Below are 18,917 nucleotides of genomic sequence, written 5' to 3' on the forward strand. Positions count from 1 at the left end.
ATTTGTCAACTGAGCACTGAATTGGCAAAAATGGTGCACAAATATTATCTGGAAAGAACATATAAAGATAAAGTTCAAATTTCACCTAAAAATAATGTGATTTAGGAATGAACAGCATAACAACTTGGATTATGAAACATGTAATGGGTTTTAACAAGTTATAGTTGAAGTTTGAAATCATTTGTCAACTGAGCAATGAATTGGCAAAAATGGTGCACAAATATTATCTGGAAAGAACATATAAAGATAAAGTTCAAATTTCACCTAAAAATAATGTTATCCAGGAATGAACAGCATAACAACTTGGATTATGAAACATGTAATGGGTAAAAATAGTCAGGAAGGAAGTATGAAAATAATAAATATTGACAGAGGAAGAATTGCACTTAAGAAACTTATCAGCACAAACTTGAATATAAATAGAAACACCAACATCATTGAACACAATCAGAAAAATAAAGACCAACCTGAAAGCATGACTTGGTCTTGAAAAAGTTAGTAGGCATATACAGCTTTCTATTTATAACTATAGTAATGAAACCTACAAACGTACAAGATAAGTAAAGCTAACTAACTTGCTTGCAGCCTTAGCTGCATCTGCCCCACCATGTCCGTCAAATATACAAAATACTCCAAACTGCATGGGTTACAAATAACTTTAGTTATGGAAATGGAAAATAGAATTTCATGAAAAAAGATATTCCCTAAAGAAAGGTAAAACAACTTTGTTAGAAACTTAAATCAAACCTGTGAAATCCCACGAAGAGGCCATTCACAGTGGCATACATCTTCCATAGGAAGCTGTTTTCCTCCTCTGCGCATGGTCATTGGATTTGAAGCAACACCAACTCCAAAAGGAATAGAATGGATCGAAAAGTTTGAATCATCGTGATCCACTATTTTTACCTGCAATGCATACAAACTCCTTAGAAATTAAATATAGGATATCAACTTAAAGGCATTGAAATACTACTCTTATAATGAAAATATCAATTCTAATTAAGAGCACTAGCAAAAACAAATCAATGTAATAACTTGAATTTCATTCAACCTCCAATAGGAAACGGTGTTGAAAAGTGAGCAGTGTGGGGTTTATCTTTAAGTTAACAACACACATATTTGCAGCATGAAATGTTTAAAGGACCTGGAGAATGGCAAACACGCACACGGTAATTGATAGTTTCCCATCCCCTAGGGATGGATACGCCTCATACAATTGATGAACTAAAAAAAGCTATAAAGGAAAATTTGTGAAGTGGCTTATGTAAATAGATATACATTATATCCGAAATAAAAAGTTAACAGTCATATGCATTTTAGAGTTTTCCCACACAAAACTGCCATCTAGATTACATTTGTATTCAAGATTATCATGTATATAAACATGTCCAAACGGAAAACATGAGCACAAAAGGTTGCCCAGTAAACCAAAAGTTAAGCATGAGACTACAGCCATTAACACTATGTTATAAGATTTGACTTAGAAAAACAGGTGATTCCTTGTTCCAAAAGACAATTCAAGCCCAAACTGAAGTTAAGAGACACAAGATCCTCAACAAGATTTAGTACTGAAATGAAAATCTTGAGTCGTAATGGGTGTACATTTAATTCGTATTGCAACCATCCATGCAAATATTAAGATTATCTTAATAACCTGTTTCCCAGTCACATAAAAATTTGAACAAAAATTAAATGTCAGTTGATCTACATTACACTTTATTTTTTGGAACTTAATCCTTGCTACATTAATTACTCAAACTTTGACCATATTTGCAACTAAAGTATATCAAAACCTTAGCCATTTGAAATTTTATTTAAGAGCACCACTGAATACTCACTAAAACTTTTGAAGTTAAACCAAGAGTTACGATATCTCCACTAGCCAGCCGTACTGGATCACTCCTCTGTCTTGAATTGGAATCTTGGGTTGAAACTGGTTGGGAATTCAAAAGTGTCCCATTCAAACTACCAAGATCAATCAACTCCCATTTTGAATTCTGCAAATAGAGGGTGAGTACACTTGATATATATAATAAGAAGCATTAACAGTAACACTAATCTGGTAAATCAGTATCTAAATTGGTAGAAAATGTCAATATTTTTTTATCATGCAGCTGAGCTTACCTTTGAGTTCCAATTTACAACAGCATGCTTCCCTGAAACCTCAGGATCATTCACCACTAAATCATTTTGAGGTACTCTCCCAATTCGCAAAGAAAGGTTGCAAATCCCTTCTGACTCGTGTGAAATATTAACTCCCGTAGAAGGTCCAGATATAACTTCCAGAGTCAATTTGCTGCCTGCAACTCCCAAGATAACTAGAACTCAAAATTAAGTCCTCTGAATTGAAAATTCAAATAGAACCACTACTTATAAATGGGAAGATCTTGGATCCTACAGTATACTGTTTACTAGCTCACATCTTATAGTATCAAATGATAGCAGCAGTTAAATGGATGAAATACAGCTCACAAATATAAAAGGACAAACATTGAATGGAAACATCCTCAGCTCGAGAGACTGGTGGGTGGTCCTCCTCAATACAAACAATAGAAGGATTAAAATGATTGTCATTTGAAACATCGATGTCTACATCAGCATTCCACCTAACTACTGTTGGAGATCTTTGAGTTTGGCCAACAGACAAGTCCTCTGGAATTAGGAATTCAGTGACTTCGTCAACCTGCCGAGGCAAAAAAAAATTTATTTTAATTCAAAATGAAAAGAAGCAATCAGAAATAATAAGCTATCCAAAAAATGAAATAACAAGACATCTGTGCACTCATATAAAAGGCAGAAAAAAAATATAATAATATATTTATACACTGGTATAACAGAAGGCAACTTTCACAAACAACATGACTTTCTTAGATCAAAAAACTAGTAATAATTAAATCAAAAACCCAGATAAGCAACAACTTTATAGTCATTACAGTAAATACAGAGGCAAGTATTAAAAATGTTCCAAAAAATAGCTTGTACTAATTAAATAAAAAATCAAGATGACCAAAACCACCTTATTATCACTTAGAATAAATGTAACAGGTAGAAAACTTGATAATACTAGGTGATAATTGTGGTATGACACATGCAATATTCCCTAATAAATTCCTAGTCTAAGTCTAGACCAGACTAGCATATTAATTCTTTTATATTAGTTTTCAATTTACTAATATAAATTAATTAATAAATGATTTTTGTAATATTAATTACTTTATATTAATTGTCCATTTGTTAATATAAATTAATTAATAGGTTCCTAAACTATTTCATAGTTTATCGATAGTTCTAAATAATGGAAATGGATTTATTTGTTGGTTCGATTCAGTTCTATTCGGTGCGGAAACAGGTTTCCTCGAACTACCTTTTGGGTTTGATTTAGGGAGGTCTTTCACCGGAGGTTGATAGACTAAAGATCTGGATGATATCCGCAAATTGAAACTTGCGTGTAAGGATACATGTTTAGTCTATTTGGCCTTTCGCCAGTTGGAAGACTGGCCTAGTGGTCCGTATGGTATCAACTTTGACTGGAGCAGAATTTATAATCACTGAAGCAGCGTATACTATTTCTTGGAGAATGACTCCTGTGTGTTGTGGTGCGGGTATGTGCCTTTGTCTACATCGCGATACTGGATATATTACCATCGAAGACCTTGGTTTATGAATCGAACTTGGCATTCAACACAAACTGTGTTTCCTAACCCGATATCGGGATTATAGCGTGTAAATATTGAAGCTTGATCTGAACTAGCAATGTCGTGAAGTGACGTGGAGGCTGCAATCATTATGTGGAGGTTCTGGAGAGTGCTACCAAACCTTAAGCATGCCATGAAGACCTCGTGCCTCTGTCTTGTTCGGTGGAGAATATTGAAATGTTCCGTATATGAGATTTTACAGTGCAAACTTGGTGATCAAACTCTGGGTAATCTGTCTGCAACTGTGGGTGCTTTCCTCTGTCATGTTCGTTGAAGAATATATGACGTCCCTGTTGTCGAATTCTGCAACAAGTTTTGGCACCAACACCTAATCTATGATTGGCAACCACGGTTTATTTACCAAGTGCACCATGAACCTTTTCAATTAACTATTTGAATGCTTAATTTAAATGTACAGTTTCCTAATGTGCAATGAGTGTAAAGACAATGTATGCCTACTGCGAAATTTATACAGAATTAAACCTTATGAACTGATCAGTTTGAAGTTACAGAACTATGAAATATTGATGTCTGAGTTTCAATGAAACAACATTTAATATTTTTCCAAGCACATCTTTACATACTCTGAGAATTTCATTTATCAGCAAACACATTAGTTGAGGATTTTTACAGTGGTATCAGAGCTTTTGAATCCTGCCAGCCTATAGGGTGTTTTTGAGTTGAAAATTTATGAAAAATCTATGCACAGCTGAGTATGCACCAAGGAAATTATAATTTTCAGAATACTAGGGCCCGACAAAACAAATATCAAAACTTTCCTTTAGCACAAAGTAGTTCTTCTATTCAGTTTGAAATTGAGGACAGCCATACTGAAACTGACGAAGAGATTATTTTTGAAACAAACAATATGGGGGAACCTGAAAACAATAGGGATCTCATAGCAGCTTTAATCAGAAGTCAACAAGATATGCATGACAATGTCAACAGAATGACTAATTTAATGACCCATTTATGCCAAAAAATATTAATCAGCATCAAAATAATGGTGGAAATAATCAACTTCAAAATGCTGGGGTAAATAATGGGGGTAGAGATGAGCATTTTGTTAATAATAATCAGCCGGAAAGAACAGGAACAGCCAGACCCTTTAGGCCAGCTTTCACTGCTAGGAATGTGCAACCAGAAAATGAACCGACAATTAGAGAATTACTGGATGAGATACACCATGATTGGTTATTATCAGGGGATGATTTTAGATCAACAATGACATTTAGAGAATACTTGGATGTCAAAATGAAACATAGGCCAAGAGGACAACGAGGGAATAACAGTGAATTACAGAGGAAAATTGGTAAGATGTCTATTCCTTACTTTGATGGGTCAGGGAAAACCACAACTAGGGCTTGGGTGCAAAAACTTGACACCTATTTTCAATTAAATCCTATGTTGGAAGATGAAGCAATCAAATATGCAACATTACATCTTGATGGTGTAGCACATAAATGGTGGCACCATGGGCAAGTAACTTTAGGTCATAATCAGATTATTATCTATGTTGAATTCACTGAGAAACTTATTGACAGATTTGATTCTAAAGATCCTGAACTTCATCTAAAAGGTTTAACTCAGCTTAAGCAAACTAGAACTAATGAGCAATACATTTCTGAATTTGAAAAGTTGGCAGTTTTAGTAACTGAAATTTCAGAGAAACACAAAATTGTTATATTCATAGATGGATTGTCTAATTCACTCAAAGGATGGGTTAAATCCTTAAATCCTCCTACATTACAGACAGCTATTAAAAGAGCAAGGGAATTGGAACCTTCTTCAAAAGGGAAAACTTTTTATAAAGGACCACCACTTAAGCTAGATAAAGACAAACAACCCTTTAACAAGGAAAATTTTCCTAATAACAGGTTAGATAAAGTAGAAAGGGAAGACCTCAGAAGAAAAAAACTATGTTTCAGCTGTAGAGAATCATGGCAGCCTGGACATAGATGTCTGGGAATGGGGAAAATTCATTACATTGAGGTTATGTCAAATAGTGATGATGAAGAAAATGTTGAACCTAAAATAGAACCTGCATCAAAGAACACAGAATCAGAGACAGTAAAACATGGTGAAGGGGTAATAGCATCTATGACAGGAACACCACATTATACTATTTTCAGAGTTAGAGGAGTTTTGAATGGGCAGCATGTGGTTGTTATGCTTGATAGTGGTTCTACTCATAATTTTATAGATGCAGCTCTTGTGGAAAAGCGTGGTTTGCAAACTGAAAAACATGAAGGTTTTGATGTTAGAGTAGCAGGTGGAACTAATTTATCCAATACTCATAAAGTTCCTAAAATTGAGTATTACTCTTGGTAATTATACTGTTACTGATGATTTTTATGTGATTGATTTGGCTGACACTAATGTTGTTTTGGGTATTCAATGGATGGAAACATTAGATGAGTACACACAGAGTTTTAAAAGATTGGAATTTTCTTTTAAAATCGATGATAAGAAAGTAGTACTTCGTGGAATGTCTAACGGTGGTCCCAGGATCGTTAGTGCTAAAAGAATGGAGGCTATATTCAGACATGGAGATGTGGCGTGGTCAGCACAAAGTTTAATCTCTAACAAGGTATCAAGATTTGAATCTAAATCTTATCAAGATGATTTGTTAAAAGTATTAGATTCACATCATTTGGTTTTCAGTGATATTCCTCCAGGAGTCCCACCTGATAGAGGATTTGAACATACCATTGAATTAGAAGAAGGTGCCGAACCAGTTATCACAACTCCTTACAAACATCCTAAAACATTCAAGGATGAAATTGAAAAGGCAATTAAGGAATTGTTGGATATGGGGCATATCAGGCCTAGTTCTAGTCCTTTTGCATCATCAGTAGTACTGGTCAAAAAGAAGGATGGAACTCTTTGTATGTGTATTGATTACCAGGCTCTTAACAAGAAGACAATCAAAAACAGGTATCCAATTCCTCGTATTGATGAGTTGTTAGATGAATTACATGGTGTTGTTTATTTTTCTAAAATTGATTTGAGGTCAAGATATCATCAGATTAAGTTAAGAGATCAAGATATTCATAAAACTGCTTTTCGTTGTCATTATGGTCATTATGAATTCTTGGTTATGCCATTTGGTTTAATAAATGCTCCAGCAACATTTCAGACTTGTATGAATCATATCTTTAGCAAACAGTTGAGGAAATTTTTGCTAGTTTTCTTTGATGATATATTGATTTACAGTAAAACCTGGGAAGATCACTTGAAACATACTGATATAATTCTTGGTATTATGGAATCTCAATCACTTTATGCAAAGGCTTCTAAATGTCAATTTGGAATGACAGAAATTTTGCATTTAGGGCATATGATCAGTGCTACAGGTGTACAGGTTCATCTGGAAAAGATAAGAGCCATTTTGGATTGGCCACCGCCACGGAATCTTACAGAGTTAAGAGGAATCTTTGGTTTATGCAGTTATTACAGGAGATTTGTCAAAGGCTTTTCACAGCTTGGGGCACCATTGACAGATCTTACCAAAAAGGGGGCATTCCGATGGACTGAGGAAGCACAACAAGTTTTTGAGAAACTTAAAGAGGTAATAAGTTCTTGCCCAGTACTTGCACTTCCAGATTTTAATCAGCCTTTTGTTTTGGAATGTGATGCTTCTGGTGAGGGAATAGGAGCAGTTTTAATGCAAGATAAACATCCTATAGCTTATGAAAGCAGAAAACTTAGTAAGCTTGAGAGATTATATTCCATTTATGACAAGGAAATGTTGGCAATCATGCATGCAGTGACAAAATTTAGATAAATATTTGGTTGGTGGCAAATTTGTAGTAAGAACTGACCATAACAGTTTGAGATATTTCTTGGGACAAAAAGATTTAAATGACAGGCAGCAGAAATGGATCAGTAAGATCCAAGCTTATGATTTTGAAATTGAATATGTGAAGGGTAAAAACAATGTTGTTGCAAATGCATTATCTAGGAAGCCTAAAATAAATGCATTATCTGTAGTAACAGCTGATTGGAAATCTCTATTGCTGGTTGACTACTCTAAGGATTCTTTTGCATGTGATTTGCTAGATGGAAATGTACAGGATGATAAATATAAGGTTGTAAATGATGTTATCTATTACAAGGACAAGATTTACTTGGTTCCAGGTTCAAAGTTGAAAGAGAAAATCCTCCAATCAGTGCATGATATTCCTTTAGCAGGGCACCCCGGATACTTTAAAACTTATCGACAGATAAGAGAAAGGTTCACATGGAAAGGATTAAAAAATGATGTCTTTCGTTATGTCAAAGAATGCACCACTTGCCAACAAAATAAAGCAGAGCATACTTATCCTGCAAGTTTATTACAGCCGCTGCCAATACCAAAACAAAAATGGGAAAGTATATCAATGGATTTCATCACAGGTTTACCGAGGTCCCAAGGTAAAGATTGTATTTTTGTTGTGGTTGATAGATTAACTAAATTTGCACACTTCTTTTCTATCACTACAGTTACAGTTGTTCATATCGCAGACCTATTCTTTAGAGACATATTCCGTTTACATGGATTACCGACAAATATAATCAGTGATCGAGATACCCGATTTTTGAGTATATTTTGGGGGGAGCTTTTCAGATTGACAGGTACAGAGTTGAATCACATCACCAGTTATCATCTACAAACTGATGGACAAACGGAAATAGTGAACAAATGGATAGAAGGTTACCTTCGTAACTATGTAGCAGGACACCAGAAAGCTTGGGTTCGTTGGTTATATTTGGGTGAATATTGCTATAATACTACATTTCATATGTCAATTGGTATGACTCCTTTTAGAGCATTATATGGTTATGATGCACTCTCTTTCCTTGATCTTGCTTTTGATCAGAGTAATGTTCCCAAATCTCGTGATTTGCTTCAGGATTGTCAGGATATTTTGAAAGCACTTAAGGAGAATTTGCAATGTGCACAGAATCAACAGAAAATTTATGCTGATAAAAAGCGAGTCGAACGACATTTTGAAGTTGGTGAATTGGTATATCTCAGGTTACAGCCCTACCGGCAATCATCTCTTAAGCGTAGTGGTGCTGAAAAATTAAAGCCTCGGTTTTATGGACCGTATCCGGTTGTTCGGAAAGTTGGCACAATAGCATATGAACTTGATTTACCGGCAGATAGCAAGATACACAATGTATTCCATGTATCTTGTCTCAAAAAGGCTTTGGGACAGCAAATGACTGTGTCACAGGAATTACCCCCAATGAATGATAAAGGGAAGTTGGAAATGATTCCGGAAGTGATTTTAGAGTCCCGGGACAGGCATTTGCGGAACAGGACTATCTGAGAATATCTAATTAAATGGAAGAATTTGCCCTTAGCTGATGCTACATGGGAAAATGAGCATATCCTCCAGCATTCTAATTTACAGTTGCTTGTGGGCAAGCAACAAGAGGCAGGGGAGACTGTAATATTCCCTAATAAATTCCTCGTCTAAGTCTAGACTAGACGCATATTAATTCTTTTATATTAGTTTTCAATTTACTAATATAAATTAATTAATAAATGATTTTTGTAATATTAATTACTTTATATTAATTGTCCATTTGTTACTATTATTAATTAGTAAGTTCCTAAACTATTCGATAGTTTATCGATAGTTCTAAATAATGGAAATGGATTTATTTGTTGGTTTGATTCAGTTCTATTCGGTTCGGAAACAGGTTTCTTCAAACTACCTTTTGGGTTTGATTTAGGGAGGTCTTTCACCGGAGATTGATAGAGTGAAGATCTGGACGATATCTGCAAATTGAAACTTGCATGTAAGGATACACGTTTAGTCTATTTGGCCTTTCGTCAATTGGAAGACTGGCTTAGTGGTCCGTATGGTTTCATCTTTGACTGGAGCGGAATTTATAATCACTGAAGCAGTGTATACTATTTCTTGGAGAATGACTCCTGTGTGTTGTGGTGCAGGTATGTGCCTTTGTCTACACCGCGATACTAGATATATTACCGTCGAAGACCTTGGTTTATGAATCAAACTTGGCATTCAACACAAACTGTGTTTCCTAACCCGATATCGGGATTATAGCGTGTAAATATTGAAGCTTGATCTGAACTGGCAATGTCGTGAAGTGACGTGGAGGCTGCAATCATCGTGTGGAGGTTCTGGAGAGTGCTACCAAACCTTAAGCATGTCGTGAAGACCCCGTGCCTCTGTCTTGTTCGCTGGAGAATATTGAAATGTTCTGTATATGAGATTTTACAGTGCAAACTTGGTGATCAAACTCTGGGTAATTTGTCTGCAACTGTGGGTGCTTTCCTCTGTCATGTTCGTTGAAGAATATATGACGTCCCTGTTGTCGAGTTCTGCAACAAGTTTTGGCACCAACACCTAATCTATGATTGGCAACCACGGTTTATTTACCAGGTGCACCATGAACCTTTTCAATTAACTGTTCGAATGCTTAATTTAAATGTACAGTTTCCTAATGTGCAATGAGTGTAAAGACAATGTATGCCTACTGCGAAATTCATACAGAATTAAACCTTATGAACTGATCAGTTTGAAGTTAAAGAACTGTGAAATATTGATGTCTGAGTTTCAATGAAACAACATTTAATATTTTTCCAAGCACATCTTTGCATACTCTGAGAACTTCATTTATCAGCAAACACATTAGTTGAGGATTTTTACAACACAACCTATCCACTATCGGACAATTGGAACAATAAGATACACATGTTTCGAGAATCAAAAAAATTAATATAAACATCGTCAAATACCTATTTTTAACAAGTTCTTGGGAAAGAAAAAAATCATCAACTGAATTCTCCAAATTTTGCATGACCTAAAAGTAAACCAAACAGCTTTTCTTGAAAATATTTTATATCGCCAATGAAAGAAGTTTATGATGATATATGGTAGAAGGAAAAGGCGAGAATGATGTAGACAAAATGAATAGAGGCAAACCAAAATAATGATAAGGAGTTTGTTTACTTTTTCCATGGCAATTTATTTGGTCACGAATGTAATCTATCAAATTATGAAAAAAAATCAGACACGAAGGACATGAAAAAACAATAATCAAAATGCATTTAATGTGAGATTATTCCATGGACTTCAAGCTTCGAATTTAATTTTTGTCACCAATGTCATGCAAGTTCTATTACCCCAAAATCTTTCCACACTAGCAAAATGTATTGAGCAATTTTAAATAGCCATTTTTATTTCACAATTTAGACCTCAAGATCATGCATATTTGAGACAGTTCTGACATCAGAAGGCTCACCCAAAACAAATTGCCCAACTGATAACTTCAGAAAAAATTCAAACTGACTGAATTTAAAAGAGGAGAATTCAAAATTTAGGTGCAAGCAAATAAAGTTGCACTTGAAGTAGCACACCTACAGGTGCTACTTGATCATTGGGGTAAATGCCCCTCATGTGATTTCTAAGGTTCCACCAACTCCAGTCCCTAGCATGGGTCATTCTCCGCCTTGTGGACATCACCATGGAAACAACCAGATTGCTTGTAGAGAACAGGATGCTCAGTCACACACTTCTCAGCCCCCTACATGAAGAACCAAGAATAGGTCAGTTCACAAGCAGTCTTAGCCCTCCCACGCTCATTTTACCTCTCCCAGGCCCATAACTGTCAGTTTGTTGGATTGCCAAATTTTGGCAAGTTCCCTCAACTTGTGCTAGTTATATCACCTACTCATGATGCTCAATCATAGGAGGAAGAAAAATAAAAGGGTGTGATTTCTGGCTAGGAGCCTCCCTTAAATGACCCAAACCCTACTGGTGTATATGGAAAATCAAATGAGGACCTTCCACCAACCCCCTAATGGCATAGCTCTTGCTTCTTAGCTGCTTTGTCTTTATTTGTTGCATTGGGCTCAGCCCCATTTGGATTTCAAGGTGTGATTTCTTCCACCCACCTATGTTTGCTAATATGTGTAGTATTATTTTCTTAAATTGTAATATTGACACTTATTCATCACCAAAAACAAAAATTACCAATGAACAAAAACAAAAATAAAACATATACCAAAATTTACATAAACATAAGTAATGGATCCAAGGATACAAAACAACTAAAATGCTGAGGCATTTGAACCCCATTATAGACTTTTTTTGTTGGTAACAAAAGGTACTCATGAGTAACAACAACACAATTTTAATCAAAAAAATCATGAATGTATGCATGAAGTTGTTCACAAACAAGGAAATAAGAGACCAAACTCCAGCAATCACATTATTTTGTGGATAGACAAAATACATACATGGATACACACAAATGTATACATATGGAGATTTTTGAATGACAAGAAGAATACAATTTTGATCAAAAGCTCATGAATGTTTGCAACAAGTTTGACTCCAACAAGGAAACAAGAGACCAAACTCAGGCAATCACCTTGATTTTTTGGATAGATTGAATACATATAGACACACACGTGTGTGTGTGTACATATATGTGTGTAAATAGTTATACACACATATACATACATACAAATCCCTGTGTGACAGCAAGAACACAATAGCAATCGAAAACTTGTGAATGTTTGCAAGAGGTTTGACCTTAACAAGGAAACAGAGATCAAACTCTACTAATCACCTTGATTTGTTTAGATGGACAAACTGCACACACACACACACATATATATGCATATGTATGGCTGTGTATATATAGTTATATGCACACATGTATATGTATGTATGCATACACATGTATATCACATATGTGGTATATATTTATACACATGATGTGTATGCATATTGTAATGTCCCTTCCTTAGTCCTCTCAAACTTCAGTGGAGGTTGACCTACTATTAGGGGCCTTTCAGTTTGGAGCTTGGGAATTGTATCTATGATTAAAATTGAAATTTCAATGTTGGCCTTATGTGAATAGCAACTGAAAAACATAAGATGAATAGTAAAAAGTGCCCCCATTCTAGTAACTTTGAGTTATTTTTGAAAAAGGGGCCAAGTTTTCAATGAGGAAATAGATCCTCAAGGTTATTTTATGTTTTTTAAAGGCTAAATAGTAACTCCCAAATAGGTCGAACTTCTTGGGGAGGTTATAAAAGCAACTTTCTTATCATTTGCTCTCATTCTTATGACTTCAAATTTGAGAACAGCAACAGGCTTGAAGGTTTGAGCAGCTTGGAGCTTCCAAGAACGCAAACTTCTGGAAGAATTCGGAGATTTGAACGAAAACCCACCTCTCCCAGTGTCAAGTTTCAGTAGTATCTAGCTTCAAGGTGAAGTTTGCAGCCTTCTTTTGAGTTTAGAGTGCAGATTTATCAGTTGGAGGGCAGATTTTCTTCAGTTATTGGTAGGGCAGACCTACTGGAGGTCAATACCATCCATTTCCAGCTTATTCTCAGCTAACCGCTCCATTTTGAAAAGAAGGGCATCAAACCCTATGGTGTATTTAGGGTTTTTAGCAGTTAGTGGAGCTGATTTACATATTCCAACAACTGGGAATTTATATCAGACTTATGAGATCATGTTAATGGTATGTACATCATTTTTTTAAGCAAAAGAAAGATTCCTTGATTGCCTTCTTTATGTGTTATGCATTATACTAGTTTATGTCAGCAATTTCTTTCATAAAGCATTCAAGAATCCTTCATAAAACATCAAAAACCAATCATAACAAGAAAAAACAGTCAAATCCTTTCCAACAGACGCTGGCCAAAGACTTATCAGCAAACAAACAGTTGCACATAACTTCAGATTTTGGATCAGACTTGGTAAAAATTGGATTGGGGATCTTTCACATATTACATGCATGCATGTGAATGCATGTATGTGTTTACATGTGTGTGTGTGTGTGGGTGTCAAGAAGCATAACTATAGTTGCAGCAAGAGGATTGTAATAGTGCAAGTGGGTTTAGAAAAACTCTTTTACTATAACAATCTACCAAAAAATAATATAAAAGACTAATTATTCTTTAAAATTCATATTTATTAATTAATATATAATTATAGCATTTATATATATATATATATATATATGAATTTTTTTAATTCATAAAATGAGGGATCTAATGGAGCCCTATCCCAAAACAAAGAAACTTTTAACAAACATCCAGCGAAGCTTTAAGAGCAAAACTCACAAATCTGACCCTACTTGGAAATGCCAAAGAGAAAATAAGAAGGCAACATGAAATTGAAACTAATAGAAAATACATACCCATAACCACCCCTAAACAAAACTACAAACCCTCAAACAAGGGGAAGAATCAAATACCAATTGAATTATATTAAATTTTATTATTAATTAATTATTCCCCTACAGGAATAGGATAGGCAAACGGCCTCTGATAAATGACTCACTTGAAAAAAAGAGACATTACAATCACCCTTAACCTAATAGATTGAAGAGTCAATACCTATTCTAGGATGAGTTAAAAGTTTCATGCTCAACCCCTGACATCAAGACATCATTTCCTAGGCTAGAAGATCATCATGAGCAGCACAAACATAAGGAGGAGGTCCCCTTGCCATTAGATGAGTCATCAAACCCAACCCCTCTTACCGAACAAACATCGAAGAGGTAGAGCCAAATCATATTGTTGCTTTGGACTTGGTATTTTCAAAAAGATACCCCATCAAGCATCTAGCCCAGTTGGAGGTCCGCAAGCTGTCCCAAGTCATGCTTGCTCCCAAGCATGAGGATGAGAGTCAAAGAGAGAAGGATCTACTTATCTATACACTTCAAGAGGATTGTATTTATAGTCAGTTTAAGTGGGTAAGTTATTTTGTTTTCAATCTTTGGGAGGCACTTCAACAACTTGTTGGATCCCTATCATTTTTTCTTTTTTGGCTAGTTGTCCATGATCATTAAAAACATCTCAAGTTGATCAGAAAAAGGAAGCTACTTTGACAAGCCAATCAATGGCTTTGTTTAAAATTATTTCTTTGTTGGTTAGGTTAGGTTAGGTTAGGTTAGTATTGTTTTGTTTTCCTCCAAGTGCAAGCCTGCACATTGTTGTGTCCCTTTAGTGTTATGAGGCTGATCTTACAATTCTTGTATGACTTAATGCCCAATGGATTGACAAGGCCCATGGATTCTATGATTAGCAAGCAATCATCGCACAAAAATCGACAAAAATGTTGGCATTTTATGCCCCTTTTGTGGTCCATCAATTATAACTGATTTGATAGATCCTAAATGGACCACATTACATGGCTTGTGCTTCATCCCTTGCTTTCGCCCCCCTTTGTTATGCCTTAGTCAAAAGACCCAAGTTGCAAAACCTAGCAATTTGGCTAAGTTTCGATTTTTTGTCCTTTAGGGTTTCGTTTACTCTTATGATGTTATGCCCTAGCTAACAATCCTGAAGTTCTTCTCTTTCTCCTTAAAAGAACGGCAAAGTTCAAGCTTGTCGATGTTTGGGCCATTGACGTTCTCCATACTCCCAACCCCCTATACATCATACATCTCTCCATCTTCCCAATCCTCAGGATCCCCCCAAACAAAATAAATGCCTATGTGATCTTTTGGAGCAACTAAAAAGTTTGTTGTTGTAATTAAAGTGTTGTACCTTGTCCTAGGTTCTAATTACATGTTACTTAAGCTTACTTAGGGACCACATAGGAAGATTCCCACTTTCGGTGATATTATCACATTATCACTTTCCACCTCATGTGGAACTTCCACCTTTAGTGGTTTATCATGTCATCACTTTTCCACCTTATGTGGGTGATCCACCTTTAGTGGACATATCACACTATCACTTTTCCACCTTAGGTGGGTGATAAGTTATCACTTTATGTATCAAGTCATAAGACTAAGACACTTGCCATAATCTTATGCCTTCCCATGTTTCACCTTGGTCTATTTAACCAAGGGATTTCCTATATACTTTTATCACATTCTATTGCATCTTGATAGGAATACAGTTTATTCTTGTTATATTGGTCTTCTCTTGTTCTTGTGCTTTCCATTAAGCCTCTAGATCTTGGGTGGCTACCTTTATAGTCAAATTTTACATGGTATCAGCGCTTTTAGAGTGCCTTTGGTTAGTCATGTTGAGAGATTTTTTGCACATTTTGAGCTTTTTTGTTTTTGTGGCTTTGTATTGCAGGTAAAACTTAGAGCTTGTTGGGTCAAATCTAAGGTCACCATTGGATTCAAAAGGTTTGAGAGAGTCAATTTTGCCTTTTGTTTCATCCAAATCAAACATCAAAGGCCAAATCTACAAGCATTTGAAGTTTGGAGGTGTCACAGCGATAGGAGCGTCATAATTACACAAGTGATTTTCAAACAACGATATCTCAATCATCAGAGCTCCTTTTTTTGAGCAATTTTTTTTATTTGTGGTAGAATTTCTTGCTCTTTGTAGTGATGCAAGTGTTTTTTTAATTTTGGTGCCTAGATTTTTCAAAAAATTGAGTAATCCCCATTTTTTGCAACTTTTAGAGCTTCGTCTAGGCTCATATGAGCTCCTCTTCAAGTGCAATTTTTTTTGGAAGTGCATAATTTTCCTTGTATTTCACAATGGTGCTATCAGTTTGTAGTCATTATGATCAAAAAATTCACTTTCAGCACATGGCCTTATTTGGCTTATTTTTGGCAAATGTAACGCATAGATCATAGTTTGGCCTTTTGCATATTGATTTGAATCTAATATAGCCTAATTGTAATCACTAAAATTAGATGTCCACTTTGCCTTCATTTTGCAAGTGGCTATTATAATTGCACTAAGTAAAAAGTGCCAAATCATTTGCTTTGGGGGATTCTTTGATTGGGTGAATTTTGGGGGTAATCTTGCATTGGTTGATTGCATCGTTTTGCATGTTTTTGTGTTCAAATGATGGAGAAATCTCAAATTAAACTCCTAACATCACATAATTATGCATCATGGAAAAAATCAGTATGGAATTATCTCGTGGGAAAGGGTTATCTTGGCTATGTAAAGGAATCAATTTCTCAACCAACTGATCCTAATGCATTATCAAAATGGGAGAGTGAAAGAGAGGACACTTGGATGTATATGTTCATTAGTCTCATGTGATTTTCAGTTTCATATTGAATCATGTAAAACACCTAAGAAGGCATGAGACTCTTGAAAAATTGAATGGTCAAACTGATAAGATTGGAGTATATCAGATTTATAATGATTTGATGAATCTTGATCCAAAAAGGTTTGACCACATCCAAGACTACATCTCCAAAATCAAGCAATTAAGAACACATATATAGGAATGCAATATTCAAAAGGAGGATTTACAATTGGTTCTTAATGTGTTATCCAAGCTTGGTCCTAAGTATTCAGTGTTTGTTTCTAGCTTTCATACAAAGGCTTCCTATGGGACCATCATATGTTGATCCTAAGTAGGATGATTTTGCAAATCTCCTAATCCAAGAGGAAGCAAAGTTAATTCGCATCGGTCTAATCAAGTCTTCTACACACCAAGCATTGGTGGCAATGGAACCTAAGGTAAAGAAAGAAACAAGGATTCCTGATAAGAAGCAAAAGAAGAAAAAGAACAAGACAAACAAAGAATCTGAATCCTTTCCCTCTCCTAAGGGGGAATCATCTAAGAAGGAGAAGCCTACTTGTGCATATCGCAAGAAGATAGGACATGAAGAACACTATTGTTATGAGAAGGATATTGATGAATTGAAGCATCTTCTTGAGAGGAATAGAATCAATTTGCCTTCTAGAATGTATACTACAGCTTCTTCTTCCAAACAAATAGAATTTGATAAGGAAAAGACTCACATTTTTGGGACAAGTAAGAACAAAGGACAAGCTCTTTGTGCTACTATAGGTCATGATTTAGAAAGATGGATTCTAAAATTTGGAAGCTTCTTATCATATGGCATCTTTGCAGTCTATGTTCTCTTCATTTGAGCCTTGCAACATGCCATCTAATTTTGATGGGCAATCATACAAATATGAATCTAATTAGAAAGGGATCTATTGATATTGGGGATGGCACCTTCAATGACGCGTTGTGTGTACCTCACTTGACAAACAATGTTCTTTCCATCTATCAAATCACTCACGGTGAAGCAAGGAAGACTGAGGAGTTCACTCCCAATTCAAGTTATCATTGGAGACTTGGAGAGTAGAGCTATCATTGTTGTTGGGGTGGTGATATGCATCTCGATATTACTCCTTTTAGAACTTTGTTCCTATTGATGACTTTGATTCTTCAAATGATAATCACACTTCTAGTGTGGATTCAAATATTGAGGAGAAATTTGGTTACTTGAACTTGGGTATTCTCACTTGAGATGTAGTTCTTGAGCCTTGCATTCCATCTCCTCCTATTGAGATCACATCTACTGTTGCTCCTGATGATGCTTGTGTTGCTACAGTTTTGGCTTCTTGTGATTTAGTGCAACAGGATATACATTGTCTTCCAGATAGTTCCTTGGGATGACTACTTGACAAACATTGTAGGTTTGTTTGTGGAGTTCTATCTTGCAGATTTGGGAGACAACATTGATGACATGCATCTTCTCTTTGATGGAGATGATCCTTCTTCATTTGTTGCAAGGGAGCATTCTAACCCTCTTGCTCATTCTCTACATGATCATTCTTTTGAGTTTGATGTGATTGTGGATACTTTTGAACAACATTCGAAGGAGGTCTCTTTATCTTTAGAGGAGACACTTGAATCTTTGGATCTTGTTCTACATTCAGTTTCACTAGATCCTAGATTGTCATTTTCAGCAATGTGGCCCACTACACTTGGTTAGAAGGGGCACCTTCCAACATTAACATGAGGACACTTGATTATCTTTTAGAGACTTCTTACATCTTGAGTTTTCTTCCAACATATTCCTTTCAAGATTGAGATGACTTCATACATACGCCTTTAGTTTTGTTTCTTCCTAGAGGGAGGAACGTTGTTCGACGATTGTGGAGCATCTTCTACATCCAGTTTGGAGCATCTACCATTGATGCATATTCTACATTGAGGGGGAGCTACTTGGTCTCACTTCTTCTCTTTTATGGGGGGGACTTTTTCCTCACATGGTGTTTTGTCCTTTCATTCTTCATTGAGGGTCTTTTGTATCTTCATCTCTCTTTTGGGGAGGAGTTTTTTCCCACTAGGTTTTCTCCTTTTTTTTTGTTTGTGAGAGATTGCATTGCATTTGTACATGGGTACTTAACATGGCCTAGTTGTCGAGACCCTTCTTGCATTGTTTGCTTTTGTGTACATTCTCCCTTAGTTGCACTTAAGGGGGGCGGGGTGTTGGAGTAATTAAAGT

The 18,917-nt window shown here is 35.7% G+C and overlaps 1 protein-coding gene across 2 annotated transcripts in view; it reads right to left on the reverse strand.

Moving 5' to 3' along the window:
• LOC131060378 (protein phosphatase 2C 70) overlaps positions 1-18,917 on the reverse strand; it is a 190,780-nt gene that overhangs the window by 153,481 nt on the left and 18,382 nt on the right. The window contains exons 2-6 of one of the 2 annotated variants that reach the window (XM_057993590.2): positions 2,473-2,683; positions 2,125-2,300; positions 1,839-1,997; positions 748-906; positions 576-637 (exon numbers count right to left, since the gene is read on the reverse strand). In XM_057993590.2, the coding sequence (XP_057849573.2) occupies positions 576-637; positions 748-906; positions 1,839-1,997; positions 2,125-2,300; positions 2,473-2,683 (767 nt within the window). The remainder of the gene's footprint in view (positions 1-575; positions 638-747; positions 907-1,838; positions 1,998-2,124; positions 2,301-2,472; positions 2,684-18,917) is intronic. The other variant, XM_057993599.2, reaches the window with a different exon arrangement.

The sequence above is a fragment of the Cryptomeria japonica genome, chromosome 5 (assembly GCF_030272615.1).
Source record: "Cryptomeria japonica chromosome 5, Sugi_1.0, whole genome shotgun sequence".
Classification (NCBI taxonomy): Eukaryota; Viridiplantae; Streptophyta; class Pinopsida; order Cupressales; family Cupressaceae; genus Cryptomeria; species Cryptomeria japonica.